This window comes from Sesamum indicum, linkage group LG6 (assembly GCF_026168435.1).
Source record: "Sesamum indicum cultivar Baizhima isolate 11 linkage group LG6, ASM2616843v1, whole genome shotgun sequence".
Lineage (NCBI taxonomy): Eukaryota > Viridiplantae > Streptophyta > Magnoliopsida > Lamiales > Pedaliaceae > Sesamum > Sesamum indicum.
In genome coordinates, this window is record NC_142662.1 from 25,740,838 (window position 1) to 25,752,242 (window position 11,405).

The 11,405-nt window shown below is 37.9% G+C and overlaps 1 protein-coding gene and 1 long non-coding RNA gene across 2 annotated transcripts; one reads left to right on the top strand and one right to left on the bottom strand.

Annotated features, from left to right (window-relative positions):
- Positions 1-9,075: 9,075 nt before the first annotated feature.
- On the bottom strand, positions 9,076-10,459 carry LOC148787961 (uncharacterized). Its single transcript, XM_088882261.1, has 2 exons — positions 10,132-10,459; positions 9,076-10,054 (listed from the first exon to the last, which is right to left on the bottom strand). Exons 1-2 carry the CDS (start codon positions 10,327-10,329, stop codon positions 9,359-9,361), a joined length of 894 nt encoding a protein of 297 aa, XP_088738387.1. The 5' UTR covers positions 10,330-10,459; the 3' UTR covers positions 9,076-9,358.
- Positions 10,460-10,522: 63 nt separating this feature from the next.
- Positions 10,523-11,031, top strand: LOC148787962 (uncharacterized). Its single transcript, XR_016066241.1, has 2 exons — positions 10,523-10,663; positions 10,745-11,031. It is a non-coding gene; the product is annotated as an uncharacterized LOC148787962 (long non-coding RNA).
- The last annotated feature ends 374 nt before the right edge of the window (positions 11,032-11,405 follow it).

An 11,405-nucleotide genomic window follows, 5' to 3' on the forward strand; every position in this document is an offset into this window, starting at 1 on the left:
ATTGTTAATTGAGACATGCAGAGAGTCCAATTCTCCAAACTAACACGAAAGTTCTCTTTCTCCTCCTTCCATAACTGAGACATGCAGAGAGGTAAATTCTTCACTCACCAAATGTTGCACTCAACAACATATTTTCCTGTGAAAAAGATTGACATAATCATTACATGAATAATTTATGACTCTGTATTATCTTCTTTCGCCAGATTATATCAATGCCAACACCAAACCCACATACACACAGATGCTTATAGCCTCCTCCATCGGATTAAACATGGCAGCGGTGGTGCATTATTGCCACAAGAAAATACAAAATCAACGGATCATACCCCGTATAGAAGTTGCTATTGTCCAGGTAATGAGCATTGAAAGGATCTCTCACTATGTAGGTAATTGTATGTAATGAAAATCTTTTGTATATGGTTAACAAGTCGCATCTAGAACACAGAAAATTGCATCTTACACGCCTTACGTGGATGTCTAGACATGGACATCATTTAGATCCTTAACAGTGTGTCTTGTGTTTGTGTATGTACACGTGCAGCCAGACAAATGGGGTTCGGTGATAGAAGAGAATACCGAAATCTCAGCAAGTAGGCTTCTGATTACATTTTACAAGCTGAAGGGTCTGAAGACGAAATGTATGCTTATTTGGCGAACGAACCAGATTGCAATTCCCTATTGATCAAGCTGGTGGAGAGCAGGAGAGATGTAGCCTCAGTTACTTTGCATTTCACTGGAGACATGCTTCGTATATGCTTAGTCAGGCATGTCTTTAAGTTCTCATCTACCTCTATTTCGATCCACACCAGAAAATGCACTTCCTACGACATATTAACATCCTTCCAACATGTAACTCCAGGTGCTGGGTGCTGAAAGCAAGCTGAAAAAGAAGCTTAAGCACATTGTCATGGCAGCGACGAGGTAAGTTGCCCTGTCATGGAAATGAAAATAACATTAGGTATCCCAGATGGTTATTAACTTAGTGCATAACAAGTTTCAGATATCCAAATAAAACAGTTTTTCAGTAACAGAGTAGGTTATATACTATAATCTTGACTACGTTTCCGTGCTTTCTTCAATTAAGAGAATAGAGATTTTAAAAGGTGATAAAGGATCTGAAGGTGGCTAGAGTATTTAACACACTAGTGGAGGAGATGAAGGCTATTGGACTTGTATCCGTCGATGATTCACAGTGCAGGAATGTGATGGTTCCAATGGCTCATAAAGACAGGAGCCTAGTCCCCCTCCTCATGGGTGGTGGGATGGGGGCTGGAAAGAGTATTGTGCTCAAGGACATTCTCAAAGAGTAAGTTGATCTTATATCATGCAAAGAAAAAATTGATAGAACTACAGTCTTGTCTTTCTGCAAGAAGTAATTTTCTAGTGTGATTATTAATGTAGTTTGCAACTATGCTGGAACTGACCATTCTGGGCTGAAGCATCCGGAAATGCTGTTTTCATAGAGGCTGATGCCTTCAAGTAGTCGGACGTAATCTATAAAGCCCTTAGCTCTAGGGGGCACCATGACATGCTTCAGATGATGAACTCTATTCATCTCTTGCCTTCGTTCATTGTTACTCTTAACATACAATCGCATAACACAAATTATCATGGAAGAAAATGCAAATAATGACAGCATTAACCTAAATACCTGATTATAATAGAAGAAAAATTTGTCAATAATAGTGGCATTAATCAGATCAGAATACAAACGACTCTAATTATTGCATGTAAAGAACAAAGAAAACAATGCTATCTATTTCACATACCCCATTTTTAACAAAAATATATTCCTAATTTTCTTCAACTATTAGATAAATTAAAAAATCAATAATTAATATAAAATAAAAAATGTATAGTAATAATAATGATCTTAGTGACTTGTTGATTAAGCTTATTTTTGTATAGATATTAAATATATAAATAAAAATACCATATTTTATAATTAGCTAATTCAAAATATGTGATATTACTTAATAATTATAATATATGGTTAATTTTGAATAGAAAGTTGACATAGTATGATATGGAGTTAAATATATAAAAAATTTAAAAATAAAAAATATATAAAAATTGAAAAGCTCATGAGCCTTATGAACAGAATATATTGAGCTCAAGCTTGAGCCGGCTTGCAAGGACTCGACTTGTCTGCCATCCCTAAGGTCAACTCCCGGCTAAAATCACATAAGAGATTTGCAGATGCATTTACAACATATTGCCAATTAGTTGGCAATGCTCGACTATAGAGCAGCAATGGATTGGAAGGTCCTAAGGTTAAATCAAGACCTCTGTTTGCTAACTCTTCACCATTTATGTCATCTAATCAACTTAGCATCCCCAAGTGACAACCACCACGTACAATAAGCACGACTTAGTGCTTTTATTTACTAAGTAAATTCTAATGGAGTTGATTTGAAGTGCCAATGTCCAAATGTATTAGATACTCATATCTCATGATAGTGAAGTTGATAGGATGGAAAGAAAGAGACAAGATTTATTGGTCGATCCAGATGAAATCAAATGTTTGTAAGTGGTAGGCCGGTCGAAAGAAGCTGCAGATTTCATTTTTGAGCTCTACCAGAGGCCCCATCTAGCTTTTGAAGCGGGGTCTGTTTGGAATGACATAGTTCTGTCACCTTCAAGGTTGAATATTCAGGAAGAGCTCAAGTTTTGCATTCAGAGAGTTGAGAGAATGAGATAGTGATGTGGCACTGACAATCACAAATGAACTTCTCTCCTTAAGCAAGTATAAGAGATGATGGAGGACAAGGAGCTAAAGATTTTGCTGAGATACAACTTCAGTTGATCCACATTTCAACAATACTAGCAGGAATGAAAATGTACAACTTCTTACATGCAACTAGACATGAGAGGTGAAAAATATTTTGACGGGCTCTCATATACTCAGCAGCAAAACCCCTGGATTTAACTTCACTAGTTTTATATGTGACGAAGAGAGGTTACAAACTCCAAGGGTTATTTGAAGTAGAAATCATAATAGGCAGTGAAACTAATGTTCCATAAGTGCCAGACTGTTAATAATCAACAAACAATAACTAAAACAAAAACTACAGCAACATTCTGAAAGTCATTGTTACTATATTGAACCTAATGAGATATGATTGACAAGTATTAGGTCACATAAATTGAATAGCTACCCTAGAGTACACATCACGAGAAAGTCACATCAATGAAGCAAAGGCAGTTGATTAAAGATGTTCAGATAGGATAGCATAGTTACCCAATGTAGCAGAGTATATTGTAACACTCAGATTTCTGAAATTACTCTGTCGACAAACCAATTTTTTCTTATTTTTGCACAAAATAATCAATTTATAGAGTAAATACATTCCAATTCCTAATAATACAGTTGAGAACTGACCTTAAGCTCTGTTTCAGGCTTCTTTACTTCAATAATCAATATGGGGCTTATTTCCTCAATCTTCACATATATAAGTTACATTGATGTAGCCACTGGTTGCATAAATATTATCTTTGCTTTGTACCCATTCAACCTGCTGATAATACCACCTACATAAGAGGGCCTTCTAGAAAGGACTCCTAAAAGGATGGAGAATCCGCCCCCTAGAGAGGTTTAAACAGGGGAAAAAATTCCATACAAGAATCAAAGTTGATGTCTACCTCTTATGAGCAAGCACCAGCACCTGATGTATAACCAAGATGATTATCTCACAGTCAAAAAATCAAAAGGTGCAATAAAACCATATATAAAATAATGTTAAGGACATCTAAAAACCATGTAGTTCCAATTTATTTATCTTTCCCAAAATTTTGGTTGTCAGTCAGAACTGTTGAGGTCATAGATGTTAAGATACTTGACCTTTTGATATTTTTTATCTTATTAAACCATAGGTCTTGAACCAAGTTTAGTTCATGCACAAAGCAGATACCTGAGGAGGATGTCCAAGGGTATCCATGTAAATGTTGAATGAGAGGTAAATTGGAAATTTATGTAAATTTTTTTTGTTGAAGTAATGGAAGAGGAGTATAGTTGCAAAGGGAAACTTCTTGAAGGGAGTGCAAGTGTAATTTATAAAGTTTTTTAAGGAGAGTTCAATTTCGCATTTTCAAAGAAAGTCTAAGTGTAATTAAACCTATTTTAAAAATTTATTAAACCATAGTTCTTGAACCAAGTTTAGTTCATCAATGATGCACATGTCCAAGGAGGCTGCATGGATATGATGTCACATTCCCTAAACCAACATTAGGTGTTCATTTGCATGCACAAAACCAAATTAGAAACTGAACTTCGAATTTCATCTTCCTGGAGATTATGATAACCGAGCAGAGACTTCACAATCTCAAACAAGTTAAAATAGCACACAAGGAGGAGAAAGATAAGGCATAGTCACACTGTCTTCCCATAGTTTAATGTAATTACATGTACCCCTGTGGTTTAGGAAATTACATCTAGTATCCCTGACGTTTGTTTCCATCTAACAGATAGATCTATCCGTTAATAAAATTCACAGAAATTGCTGACATTAGCAAAAACGATGAAACTCCGATTGATATATTAGAGACTCACTGTAGATCAAACAAATCTTGACACACTAATGCACATTAGGAGGTACTTGTAATTAAATTAATTATTAAGGTATAAGGGTCATTTGGTCAAAAAAAAATTTATTCGAAGTACAATAAGTCAATGGGGGGGGTAAATATAGATTTTGATTCAACTTCTTTTCTTGATGCCAGCAAATTCCGTGAATTCTACTACCAGATTAATCTATTTGTTGGACACAAACAAACGTCAGAGGTACTAGGTATAATTTCCTAAACTACAAGAGGTCTACGTGAAATTACACCAAACTTGAGGAGAGGGCGGTGTAATTATCCCAAAAGATAACTAACAATCTCAGGAGAGAATGGACGTTAACTTCCAACCTAGACTCAAAAGTTTCAAACAACTGAAAGAAGCCTTTAAGAAAGGGAAAGAATAGAAGAATAAACAATCTGTAGATCAACCTGAGTTATGCTGGAAAATGTACTTATCCTAGAGTGCTACTCTTGCATCTAGTAGCTGTGTTTAACAAATTATGGACACCTAAATCACAAAGTTGCTCAAAAAATGCATAAATCTTTTCAAATGATGTGAAAAGCATATGTAACCAATTTCCACTTTTAACTTCATGCTATCCGAACAGCAGCTCGAAGTGAGAGGACATCCTTTGGCAAATAGGTAATACAATTACATATAAAGTGTCATACAAATTTTCTAAGAGAGAAACCTCCGAGTTATAAGCCACTGGCTATTTGCTGAAACGTGCCAATTTGCTTCAACTGGATTGATTTTCTACTCTAGTCAACAGAACAACAGCATTTACATTCATGACAAACTTGCAGAAAGTGTTCCATCCGACTGAGGATGGTTACAAGAGATACATCTCGGAGGGGATTTAACTGGATATATCATTGTTTCCACAAAAATTCTCATAAAAACAGGAAATATACTATGCTTGTTTTTAGCTATCGATCTTCATATAAGAATCAGCTCCCTATTTACAAGTCCTTCACTATGTGTAGACCCCTAAAACATGTCGAATTAGTTAAAGAAGTATTTGATGATTTTTCTATGTTTGATTAAAAAGCAACTCATGCGTACACCAGAAACGGATATTACTGATGAAGCATCACTTGGTAGTAAATCCAACAGAGACACAAGACCATAAATGCGTGCAAAGGGAAGAGTTTCACATATATTTTTCATGAATGAAACAAAGAAAAGAAGCCTGGCTGTGATCAACTTACCTGAGGTGGATTTCCCTTGTTTCTCTTCTAAAAGCAAAACACAATGGAAAGTGTGTGTGTGTGTGTGTGTGTCGTGAGAGAGATGGAAAGTTTGGATATTGTAAGAGAACATCATATAATGTCAGCCTAGGTTAGCAAACCTCACAGGAATCGACTGAAGAAAATGTAGCCAAGAAAGACAAGAATAAACAACAGGAAAAAGCTGTGGGGAGATATTTACAATACATTCTTGACATGATGCGCCAAAATAATGTTATTTGGATTTCTGGCGCATATCTATCAGGACAGCTGAAGATCCTTCGACATATAAAAGGTCAGGCTACACGAGTACCAGAAAATATAAAAGGAAGGCTAGCAGCTCAAGGTGCCATAACATGAACAAAAATAAAAGAATGAACTTTGTACCGTTCCTTTAATCTGTATCCTGCCAACATTGCTAAATATGGAATGGATTCTGGACTGTATTTTGAGATGCAGTTTTCATCTGCATTTGCAAATAAGAGTCCAGTTATTATGAGTCCGAACACATTGAGAAAATCAACAGAATTGGTTTACGATGGCTATTGAGATGAAAATTTCAAGCAGAAGAATGAGTTTAGTGAACCTTTTATGCACAAGACTAGAATGTTTACAAGTGACTTTTATCCACGTCTCATGTAGCAGGTCAAGTCTCAATGAGACACATGAGGCTATTTCAAATTTAATCCCTCACTATATGGGATTTTAATTTTGACCCCTACTTCCATTAAACTGGCGGAGTTAGCCCAAAAACGTTACTATTTCAGGTCCTTCTCAGACTCTCATTAAGAGTTAATGGCAAAACACAAGTGCACCTCACATGTTCATTAATAGCTGAAAATGGAGAGAAAAAGAGCACATGTTGTTGCGTACTGCAAGAAAGGAGGGAAAAGAAAAGAAGAAAAGAATCCTAATTTCCTCCATTTCTCTCTGATTTGCTCTCTGTTTTCTCATGCAAAAGGAAAGAAGGCATAAACCTTCAAAATCTTGCAACCAAAGCCGAAGGAAAAGAGAGTATTACAGCCTTCAAATGTCTAAAGTTACAAGTGTAAAATTCTTCTATGGGAAGCTACAAGGCTTCAGACGTAAAGACAAGTGTAAATTGCTTGTCTCCGAGTCTGAAGCCTCACAGCTCTCCCACATAAGCAATTTACACTTGTCACAGAGCGAATCATAGAGAAGTGGAGGAAATGCGGGAATCTAGCCATTCTTTTCCCTCAAGTTCTGCATCACATGAGAAACATGTGCTTTTTTTCCCTCCATTTTCAAATGTCAACACACATGTGAGGTGCATGAGTGTTCTGCCGTTAACTCTGGACGGCGGAGTGTGAAAGGTCGTGAATGGCACTGTTTTTGGGCTAACTCCTTCATTTTTAATGAAAGGAGAGGCCAAAATTAAAATCCCGTAAAGTAAGGGATTAAATTGAAATGGTCCCAATCTTGTGAGACCAAGTTTGGAATTTCCCGACACATGATAACAAGGATTATTTATTTTAGACATGTCATTCAGTGAGCTCAGACTAAACATGGAAATACAGTTAGAACACCAGAGGAAAGGAAGATCACCAGATAATTACAGAAACTTGTCTGTTCAAAATCCAAGAAATGCTTATTGGGTAATCACGTGCCGAAAAATAACATCGAACACTTTCCTAGTCCAGAGAAAGTGGTAAGCATTTACATGATACTAAAGTAAGGTAAGTTAGTGATGATTAAACACCAAAAGATGCCTAAATATTCTAGAAGATAAGAGCATTTTGGAGGAAAAAAGAACATCAAACTCTTTCCAAGTCTCGAGGATGCTGTAAGCATTAGCATGATACTAATGTAAGGCAAGTTCAAGATGATTGAACACCAAACGATGTCAAAATATACTGAATGATGTGAGATTTTGAATCATTATACTCCCAGTACCATCAATTGTGAGCCCGTAAATCATCTTCAGAATGCAGTCATCATGTTCCTCCAAATTTTGTGAACCACTAGTAGTCCAGGCACCAATAAACATTGCGCCATCACTTACTAGGGAGAATCTACAAAAATTGGATTTACCCTGCATTAACAAGAGTCAGGCCATCTTATTCAGCAGACAGTCAAGTAACTCAAAACGTGTTAGGAAAAAGATCTAGAAAGAAAACATGAAGTTTGTCAAGAATCTACAATGTAGATATTTAATAGTTCAATTTCATGCGTCCACGTCATAATTGTTACAGTAAACACTACCTAAGTACTACCACATATATGTCAAACTTTCTAAAATTGATTGACCAGATGCATTCAAGATCTTATCATCAATTTCAGCTGTTTTGGCTGCAACGTGTTACATTATTTTAGGCTCAGTTATATTTTCTTTGATTTATAACGGTATTATTGTCATCTTTAGCTTTAGCTGTATTATCATTAATCTTACAAGTACTGTTGCTTTTTCTAAGCTTTTAGCTGTCTTGTCATTAATTTCAGCAGTATAGCCATCTTTCTCAGGCTTTTACCATTATAGTCGTTAATTATAACAGTATTACCGTCATTTTTATGGGTAAACCTGCATTGTCATAAATAGTTTATATAGCCAAAGCACATTACCTTAAGAGATACATCTATGAATGCTGAGACTCTAGCAGCAGGTTCCAGTAACAGTTCATAATAGCACAATCCAGCAATTAACCTATTACTTATTCCAAATTGCCATATGAAATATCACCAGTAAACAGAACAGGAGTTGCAAAGTGGATTCCAGAACTCCAAAAAACTAAAATAAAATAAAAGAATACAAACAAATTCCCAGTACAATTTGAAAATTCACAATGGCTTGAGTTATAGGTTGCCCTCAAACTGTCTCTATTATTTTTACACTTGACGAATTGTGCAATCTCTTTAAAACGAGGCACTCATCAAGGGCTCAAAATATAATCCAGCAAATAAAATGTACAACCATTACATGTTCCAGTTTTTGCTATGGCAATAACCAAAAAGTGCGGAGTTTACCCATAAGCTGACGTGCAATGCCTTGCGTATAAAGCTCGTATCCCATACTTCATCCTACCGAGAACTTCATCTCACGCAACCGGCTCATGCTTGCAACGTGAATATGACGCGTCCTGCATTACGACCCCGGGTGCGTGCACCGTCTGCCCACTCTGCTGAGCAAAACTAACGTGCAACGCCGGCCACGGGTAAACCCTAGCGCAGATGTTACTAGAGGAACATCATAACAAACAATCAATCAGCTTTAATACGCAGGAATGGCGAATTAGGGAAACGAACAATGCAAAAGTAGACGAGTGAAGGTTCCGAGAAACTCTACTGAATTCATTTCAGAAATAGATTTGAACATATTGTACAACCATGCACTGCTCCAAATCCCTAAAGACAGAAAATCAAAGAAGAAAACCCCCAAAAATATGTAGGAAAGGTGAAAAAAAGAGAAAAGAAGAAAGAAAAAGAATCCGATTCTATCATACTTTGTGGGCATTAAAAGCGAATACAGTCTACACCCATAAAAGACCCATCCTTAATTTACAATTCTATCCCTACAAACAAACATCATTCCCCAAAAAAACCCCTCTCATCACTACTTCCTCCCCTTCTTCGCCCCAGCCTTCTTCGCCGGAGACTTAACCGTTTTTGGCTTAACGCTCTTCGCCGCAGGCTTCTTGGCGGGTGTCGCCTTCTTCGTCGCGGGAGCTTTCTTTGCCGCCGCCGTCGCCGCCGCCTTCCTTGCTGGAGTTGACCTCGTCGACGTCTTTGCTGCTTTAGCTGGCGGTTTCTTCTCTGCCTTTGGCTTTTCTGGAGCCTTCCTCTTCGGCGCCGCCTTGGCCTTAGCAGGAGCCACAGCCTTTGCCTTAGCAGCCGGCTTAGTTTTGGCAGCTGGCTTCGCCTTCGCCGCGGGCTTAGGTTTCGCAGCGGCGGCCGCCTTAGGTTTTGCAGCTGCCGCTTTAGGCTTCGGCTTGGCTTTTGAAACGGTTGCCTTCTTATCCTTGCTAGCAGCAGCCTTGGGCTTCGCCTTCGGCTTCGCCGCAGGAACCGACTTCTTCTTAGCCGGCGAAGCAACTGCAACAGCAGGCTTGGAAGACCGAGCAGATGGCAGCTTGAACGAACTCTTGACCTTGACAAGCTTACCATTGGCGACCAGCTTCTTCAACTGAACAAGCAAAAGCTTCCTGAAATTGGGTGGCAGATTCTTCTGTTTATCCTCAATGAACTTCGTAATCGCGTACTGACTCGATCCGGTCCTATCCTTCAGAGTAACGATCGCCTCCTGAATCATCTGCATGCACACAAAAAATTCAGACCACATTGAAGAAAATCAGAACCCAATTAACGAGAATTGGATCATACAACTACCTCGAAGTAAGGAGGGTGAGTAGGTGCATTCCTCTTTCTGGGCGCAGGAACCTTTTTCGTCTTGGGTTCTTTGGGAGCGGCGGCTTTCTTGGTTTTGGTGGCTTTAGGCGGAGGATTTTCTTCCTTGGCAGGCTCCTCGGTGACCGGCTGCTCTGCCTCAGGCTCAGTGACGAGAACTGGCTCTTCAGTTGTGGCCATGGAGAATTCTTTCCAAGAACTAGGTTAGGGCTAGGGTTTGGAACTTGAGGAAACTGGACTATAGATCTATGCACTGAAACGATAGAGTCCAATTATCATCTGTTGGTTTGGAGTGAGTCTGAGAGAGAAAGTTGGGCGAATTTAAATAGTGAGCGTCCGGGGGCTCATATCCAGAAGATGGAAGCTGATTGGTGGAAAGTCTATTGACGCGGATCGCGGCTGTGGAGAAATTTTGAATTTGGACCGTGCGATGGAATTTAATCTACGTTGTGCACGCTTGATGAGTAGGATTTGGATTGGAACGCATCAAACTTGGCTGTTTTGGGGGCCTAAGGTGTGCTTTTGTGCTTGATTGATTTGGGAATAACTTGATCTAGACTTTGTATATTGTGATGAGGTTTTCTTCATTTTGTAGGAGATTTCGTAAGCTTTTCGGAGAATGTTTGTTTAAGTAGCGTCGGTTAATGGTTTGAGAAATATTGAGCTCGGAATGTGAAGTGGTCAAGACGAGGGTTTCCACGGAGCGTGCTGCGATTTTAGAGCATTATGCACAAATGCTTGAAACGAAATGGCATTTTCAAGATTTGATGACGTACTAGGTTAATTCATGAGATTATAGAATCAAGAATCGTAGAAATCGGGTGGGATTTGACTACAAAAATGTTTGTTTGAAGTGCAATGAAGATGAACACGTTCTTAGCATTGTTCTAATAATAGTTAAAGCTCATGTAGCAAAGTTTTTCAGAAAAATCAATTTCTTGTAAAAGTTTCTCATTGTAAAATGTTGTTTATTATCAACTATTATGATAGTGTACAACATTGTTGCCAATACAATGTAAAGAGCTAACGTGGTGGTCTTTTTTCCCCGGTGCATGACGGATTTTACTTGCATGACTTTTGTAACATAAAATGAAGTTATAAATTACTAATATTGACACATGTTATCTTTCAATAATGATTCGAAATATCTAACAACGAATTATCTATTATAACGATCTTTATCCGTACTGATCGGCGTGAAAAGTACAATAAGGTTTGTTAATATAGGAAGTCATTTATACCTGATATGGTATAAT

Bases quoted from the DNA above. Each gene is read 5' to 3' on its own strand.
- LOC148787961 (XM_088882261.1), bottom strand. From the start codon at position 10,329: ATGGCCACAACTGAAGAGCCAGTTCTCGTCACTGAGCCTGAGGCAGAG. The intron at 10,055-10,131 runs GTAGTTGTATGA...GTGTGCATGCAG, and splicing joins CTCACCCTCCTTACTTCGAG to ATGATTCAGGAGGCGATCGT.